We start from the raw sequence: 21,528 nt of genomic DNA, 5'->3' as shown, positions 1-21,528 counted from the left end.
TCCGGACTCATGGGCTTGTTTCATTTATAGTTAATTATGATAGGGATTCTTCTAAATGCAGAAACCAGCTATTATGGTGCCCTTAAAGAGAGACCTTGCTCAGTGATTCACACGTTGGATGCTGTAAGATGAGAGCGTGTTGTAGGTCGCACCAACCCTTTGGCATACATATGAGGATGTGTTATGAGCAGACCTGCCCCGCTGCAAAGGCGTGTTCCGTGCTATAAGAGGAAGCCTCTGAAACTGCATCTGCTCTGAATCGCAGTGCTAAAGAAAGCATGCGCTGCATGTTTTGGTGGCGTTTTTTGGCACGGGACGAAAATCATGTCCCCGTCCGGTCCTGTCGATGCTGTTAGTGCAGTGAACCGTAGCGGCCGGGGTGACATTGTTTTTTTTATAGCATCAAAGTCAATCATAGAGCTAGCAGCATCATGAAGGAATGTTTGTTGTCCTTCGGTCATTACAGAACATGGGCAAGTTTTGACCCAGGTTCCGTTAAACTAACGCAGGTCTGTTTGCTTACCTAGCTCCAAAACGTTGGAACAGCTCACTATTGATATCATGCAGGGGTGTAAAGTAACTAAGTATATTTATTCAAGTACGGAACTTAAGTACAATTTTCATACTTGTTCTTTACTTGAGTATTGAATTTTCTTGCTACTTTGTACTTCTACCCCACTGAGGTAAATCGTATATTTTTACTCTCATATATTTATTAAGATGTAGTGATTCGGTTTTACTGCATGATGTGAAATATAAACAACCATTAAATACTTTAGTTACACCTGGAGTAAATTCACAAGCTACCCTGCAGTATACAGTCATTAAACTAGCTGCACCTTTACCAGCTTTGATAACACTTTATTGCATCAATAATTATAAAACATATCAGATATTATTCTACAGTGGGCCAATCTGCAGAATGAGTACTTTCACTTGTGGTACTTTAAGTACATTTTGATTGTAGTACGTTTACTTGAGTAACATTTTGAATGCAAGACTTTACTTGTAGCAGAGTATTCCTACACTCTGGTACTTCTACTTTTACTCAAGTACAAGATCTGAGTATTTCTCCCACCTCTGATATCATGACAGGAGAACATCCATATATCTTCCATTAGAGACTAAAAAACAACCACTTTTGCTTGTACCTTGGCCAAAATAAATAATCTAAGATACACTTCAGCATATAGAATTTATATAGGATTGGCTTAGTTGACTTACGATGGCTGGCTTGTTGAGAGATTCAGTGTATATCTTAATGCACTTATTGTAAGACACTTCGGATAAATAGTTATGTTTTATTATATTGACAAGTATTGTGTTGTGTCTCCCCCCAGTAAAACCTGTGGTGCCAAAATGCAGCGTCCCAAAGTCAGTGCCTTTTGGGAAGTCTGCTGAGCTGAGCTGTGTGGAGGAGGAGGGCTTCCCCAAGTCTCAGTACCAGTGGTTCAAGAACAAGGAGGAGGTCCCGGACGACCCCAAGACCAGCCTCAAGTTCTTCAACTCCTCGTACACGCTCAGCGCAGACACAGGAACTCTGGTCAGTATGTGTGTGCAGACAAGGACAGGCATGAGTGGCAGAGGCGGGGCAGCGGGGGGGACGGTGGCCGGACGCCCAGGGGTGGGGGCAGATATTTTGGGGAGACAGTTGATGGTGCGAGAGGGCCTGAGCCACGCGGGGAATCCACTGTCCTCGTTTGCACATTCCTCAATTCTCACTAGCTCTCCAGTGCTGTGTCTCTCCTCTCAGCCCCCGGCCGGCCTCTGAGGTGTGACACTCTGAAGCAGAGTTTGTCTTTAAACATAATAAAGAAGGTGTTGCAAGCTCAGTGGAATAAACAACCCCAGGTTACAGCCGTAGCTTTAAACTGAGGATGCTTTTCTACCCTTCTTATCTCATTTTGACTGTTATTTTAAGAAATACTCCCTTATGAGGAATTAACGCCCACTCATTAGAAATCTATTTTAGCTTTTGATAAGAGTCATTTTCCAGGAAAGCATCATCATTTTTCCTTATCTTATTTTTATTACATAGAACCACCATTTTTTTTACATTGAATCAACATTGAATTATTTCTTTATTCTTTAGCTCAAACATAAAAATAAATAACGTTTTTAAAGGGCCACTGAATATCTCACCTGGTATGGCACAGTCCTCGTTTGAACCCTGGTTCGATTTTGATTTTGGAAACATTTTTCCTGTGTCATTCCCTCTGTCTCCCCCTTTCAAAATTCAGTAACTATAATAAAGGCTCTGGTAACCAAAAATAAAATATTCTTTAAAAAAATGTAAACCTTTCAAATACAAAATAGTGTATTTACAAAAATAAAAGTGGGACTAAAGAATAACATTGACATTTTTTTCTCCAGTATAACCTCTGATAAAATATTACAGACAGTTGTTTATAGTTTTTAAAAGACTAATGTAATAATATATTAATATAGTAATATAGCAACAGCAGCTTCTCTGATATGTTGCCTTTAAAGCCTGACAGCACCACGAGAAGCTAGTTTTTATACAGCGGCTAAAGTAACGCTGCCCTAAGTATTTCCCCTCCCTAAGTCCCAGAGAAAGAATCTGATCCCAGCAAATCTGATACAATAATTCAATATGTTCTAAAACTTAAACACACATTGACAAAATGAGCATTTAAGATGTGTATTAATCAGATTCATGTGGTGATTCCTCCGATGCAGCAATTCATCGCAGTCAGAAAAGAAGACGCAGGCGAGTACTTCTGTCGAGCGAAGAACGATGCGGGATATGCTGAGTGTCCGCCGCAGCAGATGGAAGTCTGTAAGTGTGATGCACACACACACACACACCGACACACACACACACACACACACACATTGTGTTACGGTGTATACATCCTATGTCTGTCATTTAAAACCAGAATGAAGACTCTGTTTACTACGTCATCTGGACTTTAACGATTAGTGTTTAATTTCTACGTCCCTGCTTTTCCTCCCCAGATGATATTGATGTTTTGGGCATTTTAATGGGAGTGCTGGTGGTGGTCATAGTGCTCATGAGTATAACGGCGGGGATCTGCTGTGCATACAAGCGAGGATACTTCTCCACCCAGAAACAGACGGGGAACAAGTAAGACTTCCAGACATTCACACTGTCAACACATGCATGGTTTATTTTAAACTTTTTTAAACCATGGCGTACTTTGCTTTTTAGCTACAAGGTTCCAGCTAAAGGAGACGGAGTGGACTACGTCAGGACGGAGGACGAGGTTTGTGGATAGCAGTTAGATGAAGCCTGTGGAATTTGCAAACCATTTTATGAGAATAGAATATGATCTTTGGTGTAGGTTACTAAGTACATTAACTCAAGTACAGTACTTATTATTATTATTATTATTATTATTATTATTATTATTATTATTATTAGTGGTAGTAGTATTTTAGGTATACTTTAGTTGAATATTTAATGCTACTTCATACTTTTAATCCACTACAATTTAGAATATAATATTGTACTTTTAACTCTGTTACATTTATTTGAAAGGATTAGTTACTCTTAACTTAACAGGAAATGATCAATAACATTTTAAATCAACTAACAAATGATGATGTACTATTATGCATTAAAATACATGGCAGTAAAAAAGACATTGAAGTTTTCTCCACCTTTACCATCCTCAAAAATCAAATGATGTTCACATAAATGGGTCGAATGTACGGAATGGATGAATTATTCTGAAAAACGCTGTTAAAAGGTTAATTTAGTCTTTCTACTTTAAGTATAATTTGATGCCGAGTATTTTGTCCACCTCTGAATATAGTTGACTCTTAATATATGTCGGGCACAGTCCAGTCAGAGTTTACAGTACATTGGGAAATCAATCAAAAGGGGAAAGATATGTTCAGCAGTAATGTGAAGTATTAAGGTGGGGTTGATGGCAGTAAATCATGCCTTCTAGCATGCACCAGACCCCACGGGCCACATGTAGAAATGATGTAAACACAAAAGCACTGCAGACAACCTTTCTCAGAAAGAAAGATGACCTCACACACTTCTGAGTAGCACACACACGTTTTCTGAAGCCAGCCGGAGCACATATCATCAGGTGGAGATGGAAGGAATAAGAGGGATGGAATTTGAATAATGTTGCTGTGCTTTTTATATTTTTTAATTTAGGATTATTTTAAATAATTATTTGGATTATATGCAAGTTAACTGAATCATTCATTATCTCTGGTAAAATACTAAATAGTCGCTCTGATACCACATCCAGAAGGGGAAAAGTGCTGCCACGTGATAAAAACAAAACACACTTAAGTATACACAGCGAATGAAATGAGCTATAAAACAAAAACAGCCACTAAAACAACAATAGAAATCACATGAAGCCATTGTGGAAAATTCATTTTTGAAACCCTTTTATTGCTCTAAGTAGCAGAATGAGTCAAATGTATGTCCTGTATTAAAAACAAAAGTACTGCTTTCAAAATAAACATGTTTGTGCCCATATCAGAATCACATATTATGAAAAATAAATGCATTATGATAATTAATGTGTTCATAACATTGAAGTAAAGCTAATTTGAATCACTGTACTGCTGCTTGATATGTTGACCTATAAATGAAATGTTTATTCATTACTTTAGTTGTGAGCTTTTATCTGAATCTATAAAGTAACTAAAGTTATCAAATTATGACAGTGGCGTAAAAAGTACAATATGAAGTAGCATGAAATAACAATTCTCCAGTAGAGTACAAACCATAAATAGATATCGTTGCGATGGGATGAATATTTACTTTGGCTGCTGTTGTGTTCTCTGCAGGGGGATTTCCGACACAAGTCTTCATTTGTGATCTGAAGAGTGGCTGACGAGGCTCTGTGCTGAGGGAAGGACGTGACGTGTGGACTGACTCCTTGCTGGGGGACACGGAGCGACCACTCCTCATGCGCCGAGCTCTCAGCACGACGGAAACACAACTACTCAAGTTTGCCAAAGGTGACGAGACTTCACAGGACAACAATACTGTTACATACGTAGGACTGAGATTCATTTGTCATCACCACCAACTGAATTCTTTTGCTAAATAACAGAGTTGTTACTTTACAGTGACTGCATGGTTTTAAACACCGAGCGAGGTGGAGAAACATTTCTGTGTTCTGCCAAGTAGAAAGACTTCAAATTCATGAAACCTTTGTACTTATGCTTCAAAACTTTTGTCATTTGTATAACATTTCTTTTCTACTGTTGAATTTTGTCAGACTATTTTTGATGGAATATATTTTAAAATGCCTATAGACAAAGGTTTACTTTTTTAAATATTTGTAAAATACTAACATGTGTTTTTTTTTTATTTGGTTGTGGATAGAAATATGTTAACCACTTTGCATCAAGCTGTAAGCATTTACACCTTAGCAATCAGAAGAAAGAAACGACTTGTGTCAGCATATCGAGAAGTGGTCATTGATCGGCGGTCTTACATATTTAATTTCTCCGCTGGGAATGCCCACTTTGTGTCGTTAGAGACTTCCATGTTGATGTTTGTAGATAGTCTTAGTAAGAGGCTTTGAAGAGTGCCAGTCAAATGCTGTGAACACTGCACACAATCAGTGCTGCTTTCTCTTGATTTAAGTGTCCTTCTATGCTTGCTGTTAATCTTGTATATATTGAATTTACTGTCCAGGAAAAAGTTTTGCTTACATCCAGTATTACGCGTTAATAATAATAATAATAATAATAATAATATTAATCATAGTAATGCAGGGTTTGTAAGCCAGCCCTCCAGACTCCAAAAATCTAGACATTGTACTTAAACAGTATACAGTGTAAAAGCCTGAATATGAATTCTTAATGAAACGTATGGAACAAAAAATGTTCTGTCGATGAGTGGTGCTGTGGCTCGCCTATTCTTGAGCTGCAAAGTTACTCAGAACATGAGGGAAAAATACTCACAGGACAAAAAAAAAACATAGAGTGGTGCAGGCGTCAAGTATTTGTGTTTGGTGACCAAGAAGTTAGCATCACAAGGGCTCCCTAGTCAAAAAACAACGTTATTTTTCCATTTGATTGTGGAATATAGCAGAAAATAAGCTCTATGGCACCTTTCGATGCTTCCACGTTTGTTCGGCAGGATAATCTCCACATGTCTAGGCTACTGTAAGACTGAGGTTGTCGCAAAGATGTTAAAATATGGCAAAAGCCCTGTGTCTATGATTGAAGAATAACAGCCCCAGTGATACAAACTGCTGCTGGAAAGTTAGAAAAATAGAAAAGGAAGTAAGTTAGCAGAGGCAAGAGCAAGCAGAGAAGTGTCTGCACTGTAAGAGGACAGATGCTTGGTTGACTTCAGCGAAGCTAAAGGCGGCTAATGTTTGGCGTGGTGCTGTAAGTAGTCTTATTTAGTGACCTAGTAAAATCTCAGCTTGTGTTAACCACAGACCTTACCAAAAACACATTGAAAAAAACGTTTTAGGACTCATTCCTGCACCACTCTATGACCGTGAGATTAAGCACATTAGACACTATCTGGTTGATATTGATCTGTTCACAAACAGTTTTGCTGATACATGTGCTGTTTAGAAAGTAAGACCTTATCTAACACTAACCTTTAGTTAGTTGCAAAGAGAGATCATCTTAGGTTTGACTGAATCTCATATTGTATTTACAGTTATATACAGCGGGGGGGAGGGGGGGTCTGGAGGGTTTACACTTGTACTGATTGTATATAGATACTTGTAAGTTTTTTTCCTCTTTCTCCCAAGATTATGTAAAGTGGTGAAAAAATGTCCTTTTTTGATATGAAAACTCTTTCCATTTGTAAGACTGAGAAAGGGTAACGTTTTATACATTCACTCAGAACCCATGAACAAGAGCTTCTCCAGGACCGAATCAGATAAGACAAACACACTCCGGATATGTTTCAGTATTCTTGTAATTTCCATACAGCTCAAATGGAGCTCTTGTTCAGCCGTTATGAGTGTTTGCGTAGTAAAATGCTACCTGAGTATCAGTCATGGTAGAGATGATCTGCCCAACGTTTGCACACAGGAAAAAAGAAACACTGCTGTCTTTTCCCAACTTGCAAGAGAAAATGTTTCTAAATGACTTATAATCCAGATTAGGTTCACAGCTGAATCTGTTCCAGGTACTTTTTCCCCTCCTCAGTTTTACAAAAGTCATTCCTCTTAAGTGCCTTCTGCCTTCACAGTAGTCCAGTTTCTCCTCAGCCACGCTCTTCCACTTCACACTGCTGTCAGAGGCTTCGCGTGTTGCGTTCACGTAACCACCCAAAAAAAAAAAACGGCGTTTGAGAGGAATGATGACACGGCAAACCTCCACTTCCCTACTTTAGATCTGCAAATTTGTAAATAGCTTTTTTTTCATAGAGTTGAAGGTGTTGATGTAGAAATAGAATTTTATTAGTGCCTAAATATAGTGGGAATTATTTTTGGTAAAGACACATAGCACTATTAGGCAAGAGAAAAAGATGGATACCCAAAGCAGGGACGTTTATATATGAGCTTAAAACACATTTTTCATTTATAACACTGACAGACTGAAGACCCCAACACTGCTTTCAGCATCAATGACCCTGACGCAGAAATGATGAAAGCGCCATTCAGTTGTAATGGAGCTGTAATTATTCAGGCGTTTTATAAACATGTAGAAGCAAACAGGAATTAATGAGCAGCAGCTAAATGTAGGCCTACATGTCCCCCACAGCCTGAACACATCTGTCTGGGACCGGGTGTTTATGGAGGTTATATTCACATAGAGAGGTGCTTTCCAGTGTGTGTTCCGTATTATAAACCAGGCTTACTCACCATTGTCTTTCAACTGAGGTATGGCAGCGCTCCACTGTTAAACTGTTACACTCTGAGGTCTGGTACTCGTCAGGAAACATGATTTTTCTGAACCAAACTCACATACAGTAGAATGTCCATTTGGGGCCTGCTGGGTTTTTTTTGTTCATTTTAGAGCCACTCTATTTGTGATTAATAAAACTCACTTCTAATATTACTGGAGACACGTGTGTTTGTTTTTCTTGCAGATCCTGCATCTGAACTGCCAGTCATTTCCTCATTTCTATACTTATAGCCTTCTTCAGAGTCTCCTGTTGTGTATGAAATCCTTTTCAGTGTGACAGTCCATCAAATATCATCTGACAGCCTCTTTGTCCATGTAAAATCTATTAGTGGAAGTGAAGCCATTTACACTTTCTGCTCTGAAAACAGCTTTTTCCTTCCTCTCTGGTGACCGTGCCAAACGGCTTTATAATCAATGAGCTCAGAAGAGGTACTATACTGTAGTCGCAGCAGAGCCAGAGGACACCTTTCATTAATTCACCGGGAAATCAATTAAAGCTTAGGTCACCGATTTGGTTCAGTGGCAGAAAAGCAACTTTTCGACCGTGGATCTGATGAATCATGTCAGATTATGGAACGAAGGACACTTGCAGACAGTGAAGGAGGTGTTTAGTTAGTGAACACATGTCTGTTTTAGACGCTGACTCATCGTAGCTGTGCTCTCCTATAAAAGTTCTGCAGTATGTGTCTCAGTGCTGATCTGTGGTCAGTTCTGCTGTACTATACTGCATGTAAATTACGACTAGCCAGGCATACAATCTATTTAATCTGATCAGTAAATTCCAGATCAATTCCTTTCTTTTCTTCACCATGCCTTTCATATTAAAATGATTCAGGTGATGACTCCATTTTTTACACAGTGGTTCACATTGTGTTTGCATTCCCTACATTCTTCTCATGACACTTGGTTGCAGAGACATGGAAAAAGAGTTTACAAATGCACCTAAAAAGTTAGTGAATATTTTAAGCTCGCTAACGCGGGTTGTGAACAGTACTGCAAATTCATATGTGTATCATGTTCAGGCTTTAAAGGTATATCCATATTATGTTTGTAAGAAACACTGAAATTTTACTTAATACTTTATTTTAGTATTTTGCTTTGAAAACCATCTTTCAGAATGAATATGATTTACATTTGAAAGTTCACATAGGGCTGTGCGGTTGCTCATATTCCATTGGTTATTTTTGTCTGATCTACAAAAATATCAACTCAGGTCAAAAACAGCTCAAATTGGATTTGTAAAATTCATAGGCAAACAATTTCATATTCTTTTTACCTGAATTTAACAAGATCATTCTAACAACTGTATTCAAGCAGGGTTTTATTTCAACAATGGATACTAAAATAATTTAATTAATCCTTATGGCTTAGTTACATGTTTTTAGGCCAGACCAGAGAGAGACATTAGTAATAAACGTCCCTGGATGTAGTTGAACAGGAACGTTTCAGATGATTGACACCACCAGGGTAACATCACTTCATGTTTCAACTTTCCCTCAGACTTTCTGATTGTTATAATTGAGAAAAAGCAGCTAGACTACATCACATGAGACTAGCTGGGAGTTCTTTCTGAGTTTGTACAGGGAACGGCAGCTGAGTTGTCCTAATAGCTACAGATACATTGCAGTTTGACGGCTGCAGTTATCAAACAGGAGCAGACACCACATTGAGGAGAGAAAGGGGACGGGAGAACATCGTATTTGACAGAATGATGCAGCCTATTTAGAAAATACCACAGCATGATATGATCTAGTGACACATTGACAACATGTTTGAGTTGATCAGAGCTGCAGCTGCACCTCCTGCTCCCAGCACCACACACTGATCCCATATAGCTACAAGGTTGTGCTTGTTAGAAGTTTCATTTGAGGTGTGGTATTCCACTGTGTGACACTCAGATGTTCAAGCTCTGTCTCAAAAGTAAGATTTTTTTTATGTTGCGATTCATACTGAAAAAGCCTCAGGGGACTCATTTCACGGTGTCATTTTTGATCATGAAATTATGCTCATTATAATCTTGTTTCATAAGAAACCATAAAGAAATACGCAGTTAAGAAAGCCTTGTTCAAATCGACGCACACATCTACTACACAATCACTGTCTCTTCATCTGTACACAATATTTCATAACGTTGTTGGTGCTATAACTTCTTTGGCTAATGTTTTAGCTCATTGACCTATTTGTCTTGGAAATAGTTTCAAAATTTGCCTTGCCAACCTTTTTATGAAGATTTAAATAATATACATAAAACCAAAACATGCAATTCTTTTAATATGAAGGATTATTTTCTATTGGCCTGGAAAGGTTAAGAATGTGACTCTTGAAGGCACTTTAATGCTATTTACAAAATGTTGATAACTATAAAATGAAATACTTTATTTAATAGATTTTCTTTAAAATACTGAATATTGCACACTAAATCAGGGATGAAAAACGTTAACTGAAGAGGACTTGGGTTCCTCTGTCTCCTGTTATTGAACTCTGCTCTCTGGTGGTGCAGCACTGACATCACACTCCAACATTTCTCTGGAGTTTAATCTAGAGCAAAAGTAAATGCAAGGTAGAAAAGAGTATATTAGGAGTAAATGTTAATACCTATGTGAAGATGCACTTACTGTACTGTTGGTTCTGGTTATTGATTCTACATTAAAAAAACAACATACAGTGGGGGTAATGAGTATTTGACCCCCTGCCAATTTTGTTAGTTTACCCACTTACAAAGAAATGAACAGTCTGTCATTTATTTTGACAGTGAGAGACAGAAAATAAAAATAAAAATCCAGAAATGTGCATTAAAAAAAAAGATATACATTAATTTGCATTTAATTGGGGGAAATAAGTATTTGATCCCCTTGCAAAACATGCCTTAGGGGAATGAGGTTATCAGCCAATATTTTACGATACATGGCCCCCTCCATCATCCCCTCGATACGGTGAATCGCCCTGTCCCCTTAGCAGAGAAACCCCCCCCAAAGCATAATGTTTCCACCTCTGTGCTCGATGCTGGGGATGGTGTTCTTGGGGTCATAGTCAGCATTTCTCTTCCTCCAAACACGACATGCCGAATTGATGCCAAAGATCTTGATTTTGACCACATCACCTTCTCATAAGCCTTCTCTGAATCATTCAGAGGCCCACTGGCAGACTTCAGACGGCCTGTACATGTGCTTTCTTGAGCAGGGGCGCTGCAGGATTTTAATCCATTACGACGCAGTGTGTTACCAATAGTTTTCTTGGTGACTGTGGTCCCAGCTGGCTTCAGATCATTAACAAGTCCCTCCTGTGTAGTTCTTGGCTGACCCCTCAACTTTCTCATGATCATTGATGCCCATTGATGGTCATTTTGTGCCTCTTCCATTTTCTAATAATCAAACCAGTTGTGTCTTTCTCACCAAGCTGGTTGCTTGTTGTCTTGAAGCCTATTCCAGCCTTGTGCCGGTCTACAACCTTGTCCATGATGTCCTAGATATTAGTTCCACCATTACCACAAGACCTGTTTTTGGTCTTGCCCTCGGTGGAGAGGTTGTTGTCTGATTCATTGACTGTGGACAGGTGTCTTTTATCCAGGTAAAGAGTTGACATCAGGAGTACTTTCTTAAAGCGAGAGGAATAATTTAACCAGTCCGTGGGAGCCTTAATTCTTGTTGGTTGCAAGGGGATCAAATACTTGTTTCCCCCAATTAAATGCAAATCAATTTATTTCTTTTTTTGAATGTACATTTCTGGATTTCTTTTTTTGATAATCTGTCTCTCACTGTTCAAATAAACCTACCATAAAAATGACAGACTGTTCATGTCTTTGTAAGTGGGTAAACTAACTAAATTGGCAGGGGATCAAACACTTATTTCCTCCACTCTATATATTTTCAGGGATTTAGCCTTAAATTCAAGAATATCATTGTATCTGGTGTTTCCAAAGTCAACCAAACTATCAAGACAGTAATCGACATTAAATGGCTGACATACAGAAAGTAACATCTAAAATCAAGAAACAATCATACACACAAACTAAATTAACAACACCTGTTGGTTAAAAATATATATATATATACATATATATATAACATGCTTTAAGAAAATCTATTTAGCAGCCTTCAATCATAAGGAAGAAGGAAGTAATTCCAGCTTTATTAAAGGAGGTATATTGTGCTTACCTATTTCTCTTGCATGTCAGAGCACTCTGGGGCAGTCTTTACTTTTATTCTTGTATTTATATGTGTATTTACACAATAAAATCGAAATCAGAAATAGATTCAGCTACCCAACAGGAGAAAAAGTAGCCTTGTTAAAATAACCTTGACTTTTACTAGCTTGAACAAGAGATAAGCACATTAATGAGTGATTAATGTAGTCCATTTATTAAACACATGATTCTGAAATTGATGAGTGATGAGTATTTTGACTTTTAGTACTTTGAGTATCTTCTGATGTCTCTTTTGTACTTTTACTTCAATACGTTTTTAGTGCAGGACCTTTAATGGTTTAAAAAGGAAAAAACAATTTGATCAGAAAGTAGAATGATTTGGGCTAGACCTTTTTTTTACATGAGATTGAAGCTGAATACCTGAAAGGCAGTACTCCGGGCAACAAAGACTGTGAGTCAGTTTCTTCTGCCTGTTGATACTGCGCCAAAAAAGTGCAGACGTAGCGATTAAAAGATCATTTATCTAATTAAAATACATTCAACCATATAATGTCGTGCCAATGAAGAGTATGCGACTTGTGTTATGTCAAACTGTAAAACGAGAGGAGAACACTTGTTTGTTAAACAAGGGTTTCCTTCACGTGACAGTCGCGCATGCGCACTCACGCTGTTGTAACTCGAAATATTCAATAATCTGTGAGCAGTTTGCACAGGAGTACGAGCCTGTGTGCTGCATTAGACCGCAGTGACAGCCATGAGCTTCTTCGGTTTCGGGCAAAGTGCGGACATCGATATAGTTCTTAATGACGCCGAAACGAGAAAGAAAGCTGAGCACAAAACCGAAGACGGCAGGAAGGACAAATATTTTCTCTTCTACGATGGGGAAACCGTGTCGGGGAAAGTCAACGTGACGCTGAAGTACCCGGGGAAGAGGCTCGAGCACAACGGAATCAAGATTGAGTTTGTCGGCCAGATAGGTGAGCGGCTGCGGGCCTGCCGAGAGACAAAGTAGGAGTGGAGACGTTAGAGAGCTAGCTACAGGCGCTCACTACGCAACCAAACACTCCCAAGGTGTAACGTTACTTATTTCATGAGTAACTAGTGAAGCACTTGAACGCGGCCCACAAGTGTCAGTTTGAAGTGTCGTCAGGTCTCGTGACAGATGTTGGTGCAAGCTAACATCAGCTGACACCTCAGCTATTGGTTAGCTGTCTCATTGACCTTTGACCCTTGTTTTTAAAAACCTGTTCTGTCACATTACAACTGTGACTTTCACACGAAGTAACACGTTTGTGAATAAGAGGGCAGGTTAAACATAATGTAAGTAGTAGCAGTTAGCAAATAAAAGTTGCTATTAGCAAACACTGAACATGATGGTACAAACCAAAACAACAAACTGGAACTGAAGTATGAACATTTAACTCGGTAAATCTATTTAGTTACTGTTATTGATACTTCTTTCCTCAAATGAAGATAGATGGACTGTTACATTCAAGTTTACATAAAAAACACATTTGTAACTGAATTAAACTGCCCAGTAGTATATTGAGTAGGTAAAACCACCTTGACCAGCTGTAATGCATCAGCAATAATGACCCCATAATCATTCATCAAAAGTGTAACGTTGACAAATGTCTTAGCATTCAGCTGCAATAAGAGTACTTTTACTTTTGATACTTACATTGCATTTTGATGATGGTACTTCTTTAGTCTTCAGTAAGGTTTGTAAACGCAGGACTTTTACTGATAATTTCATATTTTGACAATTGTGTATTCCTCTCATGGATACAGAATAGATGTGCTGCATAAAGGGTTTCCAACCACGTCTAATTTGCATCCCCTGTCTGAGTTTAGACAAAAAGATGATGTTCTTAACTGTTACCAAAAGTACATCACATAAATGAAGAGCCTAATAAATAAATATATTCTCATACATGATGATACAACACTTTAATTTTATAAAACACCCTGAATTCACTCAGAACTTTATAAAAGAATCAAGAGCATTCCTTTTCAAAATTAGATCAGCGGTGAACTTCAGGTTGTTTTGAAGTAAAACGGGTGAAATATGCATTTGAAATTGGCAGCTAATTGCACAAAGGTTGCACTGTGTAAAGACAGCCTCAGAGCGCACTTCATTAAAAGATAGTCCCTCATTCAGTCCAGCTACAGCTTGTTTACAACTATTAAAAAGGGCGTTCTGTTCTATTTAAATGTTCTGTTTGTAAAAAATCCATCTGCATAGTTATTATGAGTTTATGGAGGGAGTTACTCTTACTTTGGAGCATTAATGCATATTGATATTTTTCCTCACTGCTGCACGCCTCCCTCTTATGTTCACTACCACTGATCTTCATATAAAGAGGAAGCAGAAGTACTTTGGATCAGGGGTAGAAGGGCAAAATGGCAGCCTCAAAATTGCTCACTTTTATATGTTTATTACAATGTATAAAACTGCTGCTCTGTGTCTGATTCTGGTGTTGTGTCTTTCCAGAGCTGTACTATGACCGAGGGAACCACCATGAGTTTGTGTCTCTGGTGAAAGACTTGGCCCGGCCCGGGGAGCTCACTCAGTCCCAGGCGTTTGACTTTGAGTTCACACATGTGGAGAAACCCTACGAGTCTTACACTGGTCAGAACGTCAAGTTACGGTAAGCCTTGTGTGCATGAATCATTTGCATTGTATGTCATGTTGAAATTTAGGTTGAACATGCACCAAACCATTTAATAGTTCATAGCGACACTCAGATTGGCAGAACAAGGGTTTACCACTGGCTTTAATCTTACGTCTAAATCTCCTCAACCACTGGCTTTAGTGTATCTTTACAATCAGCTGATCTCATGATGCATCAATGGAGGAAAAAATCTGACAAACAAACTACTTATAGTAGATGAACTACATTATTCAAAGTAGTGCTCTCTTTTCCCCTCTCCTGACACCCAGTCGTATCCATCTCATGCAGCTCAATGATCCAGTAATGAGTCACCCGATAGTGAAGAATAATATATTTATAACTAGTTTAGCAAGTTCCAGATGTAGATGAGATAGTTAAGTGTGTTAGGTCCGCGCAGGGGTCCCGTCACAACGGGCGGAGCTGTGGCAGTGATCATGTAGAGCTGTGTGTTCTCCGTCAACCAAAATACTCCCACATTTCGTTTCTTGCGTCTTTTCTGTCAACAAGCCGAGTCGCTTCGGCAATAGCACTCGCACTTGCAGACATGCTCTCGTTTTGTCAATAGATATGACAGCTAGAGTATGCATGAGAGAGGGGACGCACTGCAGGCACAGCAACAGGGAGTGGAAGCAGAGCGCTGAACACACACAGGACATTTTTAAAACAATGTCATTCTTAAAGTACCGATAATAATATAATGGGGGAATCGTTGCCTTTTTAACGGCAGGGTACTGCGTTACTTTTCTAGTATCGGTGCACCGTGCAACACTACAGTGAACATACCACTCGTGAATTTTCTCGAGCTTCTATGTGTCTTAAAGTGGCCGTAACAAGAGGCTGAATGAGACCATTAGCCGCCTTTAGCTTAGCGGTGGTGAAGTAAGTCGTTAATAGCTTTTCACTTCTGGTAATTGCATTAATGTTTCTGACATCATTAAAGTGGTGTTAATATTTGGCGATTGTCCTGCTGAACAAAACGTGCGTTTATTTTCTGCAATATTTCAAAGTCCAAACAAAAAATCCCATTTCTTTTTGTTGGGGGAGCCCTTGTTTTGCTTTCTTCAGGGTCGGTCTACAAAAACACGTCATCGTGGGACACTAGTATTGAAAAGCAAATGTTAAACGAACAGTTTCACACTTGTATGCCTTTTCTTTGACTCCAGGTCAGATGAGAATATTAGTAACACATATTTGTAATGTTGAGCCTTGCAGGGCCTCTCGGTGATACAGTGTTACAGTCCTGTTTCATAGCCATGTGATCTTTATTTCTTTCTTTCCAGTTACTTTCTGAGGGCCACAGTAAGCCGGAGGCTGAATGACATCAGCAAAGAGCTAGACCTTGTGGTGCACACACTCAGCTCATACCCTGAGCTCAACTCCTCCATCAAGATGGAAGTGGGGATCGAGGACTGTCTACACATAGAGTTTGAGTACAATAAATCCAAGTATGTTCTTTCATGACAAATAATCTACTGAAATATAAAAGTTATTTCTTTTGGATCAGACTTGCTCCCTCAGAAAAGGAAAACGGAGTGTGACGGATCATACCATTTGCTTGCAGGTATCACCTTAAAGACGTGATTGTGGGGAAGATTTACTTTCTGCTGGTGAGGATTAAGATCAAACATATGGAGATTGACATCATCAAGCGGGAGACAACCGGCACAGGGCCAAACGTGTACCACGAGAACGACACCATAGCAAAGTATGAGATCATGGACGGTGCTCCAGTCAGAGGTAAAGCTTTGTCCTGTCTTCGCAAACCATCCTGTTACTGTGAGCTTCTGTTGAGGGCCACTTCTAAACTTATTATCTACTTGTGCTTTGTTGTGCTGCAGGGGAGTCCATCCCCATCAGGCTGTTTCTAGCAGGCTATGAGATGACGCCGAGCATGAGGGACATCAACAAGAAGTACTCGGTGCGGTACTACCTCAACCTAGTCCTCATCGATGAAGAGGAAAGACGCTACTTCAAACAGCAGGTACGATAATGCACTCTGGCTTGGTCGGGAATCATGTGTGCTTTGGCAGCTGACTTAAAGTGCTGCGTCATTCAGTGTCTTGATGCTCAGATATGTAAATTAAGAGTACTACTCTATGCTTGGTAAGGCTGAGTATTAATGTTTTATCACTCTCTTCAGCATGCATATACAGTATACATATCTAAAAACTAAAGGGGCACACTCCTAATTTATACATAAATGTGTAACGTCACCAAAGGGAGTTTGACATTCAACCATAATAATCTGTGACAGGATTTGGCTTGAAACTTGAAGATGTATTTAAGTGCAATATTTAGGAAACCCAATATTTGTTAAAGTATTGAGGGGTTGCAGAGATATCCCAGCGAGATTTTTGCAGACTTAACAAAACATACTTGTTAGGTACAGATCTTGATCAAAAAACAAACCATAATGGTTCCATGTTTTTCTATGATACTGACGATAAGGATGCAAAATGGTCAACCCCCCTAGTGTAATCACAATATGAGTCAAGGTACTGGCAGCTTTTTTTCCAAATCGTGCAGCCCTACTGTACTCCAAACTGCAGATGGATTTGATTTAAAATAAATAAACATTTAAAAAGCAGGATCTAATGAAAGAGTTGCATTATGGGAAATTTAAGATCTGGCCATGCAACCATTGAAAGTCTGTTTTTGTTATCCTCTAAGTTTATGGACTAAATAGTGTAAAGTTTCATCATTTTTGATGTAATGCATTTCCAGCTCGCAGATGCAAAATCAACACTTCTAACTAGAAAATAAATAAACAATTTATTTGATTGAAGCAAACTATCTGGTTCCAGCTTCTCACTCTCTGTCACAGTAACTGAATATATCTGGGTTTGGACCTTTAAGACTTCCCCTTGGGCTTTGAAATAATGTGATTAAACGATAACTCGAGAAAATCAGTAGATCATTTATAGACATCATAGCTCCTGGGTTGTTCCATCACCCCTTTGAAATAGTTTTTGGTAAGATTCCTAGAATAAGGTTTGTGGTTAATATAAGTATATACAAATTTTACATATTCTTCTACTCTTGAAATTCTGAAGTTTTGACTAAATTAGACGTCATCACAACGAACATTAGCCGCCTTTAGCTTAGCGCTGTTCAGGTGAAGTCATGTCACAGTTATGTGTGGTTTTTTTTATAGCCTAGCTCTTTACTCTGATTAGCTGATGTTCCTCATTAACAAAACGTATACATCTCGTAACAGTGTGTTTGCATGTTTGCAGGAGATCACCCTGTGGAGGAAAGGCGACATCGTGAGGAAGAGTATGTCTCACCAAGCGATCATGGCTTCGCAGCGCTTCGAAAGTTCCTCCCATCCAGAGACGACCCCGACTCAGAGCCAAGAAGAGGACAGTTAAAGCCCAGCATGCACCTCACCCTCCTTTAGTGAGTGTCTGAGCAAACAGTGCAGAAATTGCCAGCAGTTTCTGAATGTAAATATCTTTGGTTTGCATTGAGATTGCTGCAGTGTTTTCAGAATGCGTGTGTGAGAGAGGCTTTAAATATAGCTGTTTGTTTCAAGGGAGCAAACAGTCTGACTCAGAAAGCAGTTGCGAGTAATTTGGTTTGTTTTAACCACCTTGAAGTGGATAGATGAAGAAACTGCACAAAATTGACTTTGAAGTGCTTAATTAAAATGTAATGGCGTTTATTGTACAGTCCAGTGAGGCAAACGCACCCTGTACATGCAGAAAATATGATTTGCAAATTCAGTTAAATCAATATCTTGAATTCACATGTGTATGAATGTATGACCTTTCCCTCCAACCTCTCACTCTGCTGGAAGATAGCGCTGAGCAGAAACTGTAGTAAGACAGGGGAACTCTTTAAAGTGGGTACACAGTACGCTCCTGTGACATTCCGAAATTAATTTCTGATTATGTTGCTGCCTGAGAAGAATCCCCTATCATTTGTTTTTATTCTAGAAAATGACCCTGATCACAGAAAAAAAAGTATATATAAAAGTGTTTTAAGATGCTGAAAGTGAAATGAAATCCATTCACGTGTTTGTATAGGACGATGCTCAAATATTTTCATACATTCCAAGGAGTATCTATTTTTTAAGAAAGAAAATCATTTTATTTTGGACAGCGTTTTTATGTTGATCTTGCTGTCTCGTATCATTATCGTCTTCTCTTTTGCAACCCTGCTTTCTTATTTGCACTATAAATTCATTCAGCTTTTTTCCATAAACTGGGCTTCACATCACTTGAAATCAAATATGGAAGGGTTTGCTCCTGTGTTTCTGTCTCTTAGTTAGCTGGGTGCCTAAGGTTCTATTGCCTAAATGTGTGCTGCTTTATTGCCCTTTCCCCTTTTCAAACTGCTCGTCATTTTAATTCCTACAGTCACTTATGACATGGGCTTAGTGCCAAGAATCTTTAAAAAATAATGCTAATATGAAAACATGAAATGAAACTATGTTGAGCATAACAAAATCAGCAACATAAACTCTGTATCATTTCTAAAGTAAAGCAGGTTTATGTGTTGCTTCTGGTCAGAGAGAGTCAATACTTGAGTCCCTGTGACATCATTCTTTTTCATTTGTTTACTGTTCCTTAAAAATATTTGGTTGATTCTGAAAACGATGTACAAAATGTGACATGCTGTGCAACTTGGCAAAATCATCGCTTTGTTTCATATCAAAGTTTTACACAATTGTATATTTCACTCAGTTTTTAGCTTGTTGTTGCTAAACGTCTCCGTACAGGTAAACAAAATGTTTTGGGTCATCAATAATATTTCGGAGCCTATCTTTCCCTCGCCAAAAAAGTAATACTTTTCCCCGCTTGTTTCTAAACTCAATCCTGATCTCCAGCGGATTTTGATTGCGGCTCAAAGGTTTTTAAACTGGAGTCACATTTAAAGTTGAAGCAGCTTTGATGGTTGCCTAATTCATGGTCAACAAATCAAATAGAGCTTTCTGTTTGCTGCTCTTTATTTTTGACCGATGAGGAACAAACAGTTGGTACATTGGATGTTTCTGGTGAATAAACACAAGAGGAATGTCAAATTGCAGCAAAAATCCCATAAATTTCACATGTATTTAGGGATGTTAGGTTAAATCCCTATATAAATAAAGATCTACTGTTTCTCTTCTATACTGAATATATTCTGCATTATTTCCCTAACCCTTCATCCTTTATTCTGGCTGTTACCTGCAGTCCTACAATAACACTTCACTGAAATATGTTTACAATTAAAAAAACAAAACGTGTTGTTTGTTGATTTGAATTGTTGGCGTACTGGTACAGTGACACAGTAGCTCAACTAACCCAGTTTGTAATGGAGAGTAAATTTGAGATATAAATAGCAAACATTTATCAAATGTAAAGTATCAATGCACAATGTAAATGCAATTTTCCTCTTTGTTGATTTGATGATTTTATATTCCTGTTTTACTTTAAATTAAAAGGGAGTAACTGCATCTTCTGTGTTTTAGTGATTTTTTTTCTATTCCTATGAACACGTCAATTGTTGAGGCATTAATAAATTCAAACTGAGACCTGAACTGACTCCCTCACTAACATGACCTCGAGGCCGTCACATTGTGGTTCTGTTGTTACATATTTGTCCTTAAACCCATAAAAGTATAGACAGCAATATAGTCGAACATTAGTTATTATACTGGAAAGAGTTGGAATTGTACGTACTGTAAGCTGAAGAGCTATTTGATGTCTTCCATCGTGAGGGGGGACATTCTCAAATTGTTTCCACTTTATTGGAATTATTTGTGGGTTTTTTCAATACATAACATTACATTTCATTTGGCTGACACTCTTATCCAAAGCGACTTACGATAAGAGCAAAAAACCCTAAAAGAAAATCCTTCCATTTTAGGTGCTGGTGAATTTGTTACAAGGCCTGAGTTAACTCTTTAAAGTGCTTTTTTGTTGATGCAAGAATTGAATGCCAAGATGCAATCGAAACAGATGCGTTTTCAGTTTGCGGCGGAAGATATCAAGTTTCAAGGTTTTTCTTTATCAGAAGCACAGTAGCTACAGGGTAGTTATGGCAATAAAAATCCTAGGTCCCGAGCTCCTCCAACAGTGCAACGTAATATAAAAGGACATAAGACAAAATAATAAAATGAAAATAATAAAAATATAACTAAAAAAGATGCAAAATGAAAGAGAGTGGTTTAAATTATGAAATAATGCAGGTATGTTGTTAGACGATAAGATATGCAGAGTTTCTGCTGTCCTGATATCAATAGGGAGCAAACCCCACCATTTAGGAGCCAGAAAAGCAAACAGGCATGTTTTTGAGGGGTACCTGGGTCCCACTTGCAGAGCTGGAGTAGCAAGATCCCTTCACAGCTCGGTGGGCCAGTACCAGCATCTTGAAGTGGATTCTGGCAGCCACTGGCAGCCAATGAAGGGAGTGAAGGAGAGGTGTAGTGTAGGATAACTTTGGGAGATTGAAGATCTGCAGGCTGCAGCATTCTGAATTAGCCGTAGAGGCCTGATGGCATTTGCAGAACTGGTCATTAAATGCATTGTGATTGTCCTGAGTAAATTCCATATTGATGGTGGCAAGGCAACCCCAGTATTAGTCTCCCTGTGTGGAACAGATGTGCTCACTAGAGGGCAGGTTTGGACTAATTTTCTTTATGAACTAGATTTTCTTGGGGAAAAAAGGGTATCATTTGTTTAAGTAAAGCCCATTGTTAACCTGACATAGTTGAAGGGTCTGAAAGTGGCTTTTTAGATATTTGTTCCAAGTAATAACCAGCAATTACATCTGTGCAATGTGTTAAATGAGAAGAGGCAGCAGTTTCTCTGCTGAACCCAGCTTTTTGTTTTAGCGGTGTGCAGACAGTTACATCTTTTCAATGACTCATTCCTCGTG

At 38.6% G+C, this 21,528-nt stretch overlaps 2 protein-coding genes across 2 annotated transcripts in view; both read left to right on the top strand.

Annotated features, from left to right (window-relative positions):
* The window catches only part of jam3b (junctional adhesion molecule 3b), a 33,479-nt gene extending 25,481 nt beyond the window's left edge, over positions 1–7,998 (top strand). Inside the window, exons 5-9 of the mRNA XM_063895568.1 lie at positions 1,341–1,543; positions 2,701–2,800; positions 2,980–3,109; positions 3,194–3,248; positions 4,804–7,998. Coding sequence (XP_063751638.1) covers positions 1,341–1,543; positions 2,701–2,800; positions 2,980–3,109; positions 3,194–3,248; positions 4,804–4,839 — 524 coding nt within the window. The 3' untranslated portion in view covers positions 4,840–7,998. The remainder of the gene's footprint in view (positions 1–1,340; positions 1,544–2,700; positions 2,801–2,979; positions 3,110–3,193; positions 3,249–4,803) is intronic.
* A 4,669-nt stretch (positions 7,999–12,667) lies between these two features.
* On the top strand, positions 12,668–20,104 carry LOC134872160 (vacuolar protein sorting-associated protein 26B-like). Its single transcript, XM_063895319.1, has 6 exons — positions 12,668–12,966; positions 14,484–14,640; positions 15,945–16,109; positions 16,226–16,401; positions 16,503–16,645; positions 17,901–20,104. The coding sequence occupies exons 1-6, from the start codon at positions 12,744–12,746 to the stop codon at positions 18,033–18,035; spliced, it is 999 nt and encodes a 332-aa protein (XP_063751389.1). The 5' UTR covers positions 12,668–12,743; the 3' UTR covers positions 18,036–20,104.
* The last annotated feature ends 1,424 nt before the right edge of the window (positions 20,105–21,528 follow it).

Source organism: Eleginops maclovinus, chromosome 11 (assembly GCF_036324505.1).
Source record: "Eleginops maclovinus isolate JMC-PN-2008 ecotype Puerto Natales chromosome 11, JC_Emac_rtc_rv5, whole genome shotgun sequence".
NCBI classification, from domain to species: Eukaryota; Metazoa; Chordata; class Actinopteri; order Perciformes; family Eleginopidae; genus Eleginops; species Eleginops maclovinus.
This window is presented reverse-complemented; position numbering and strand designations above follow the sequence as displayed.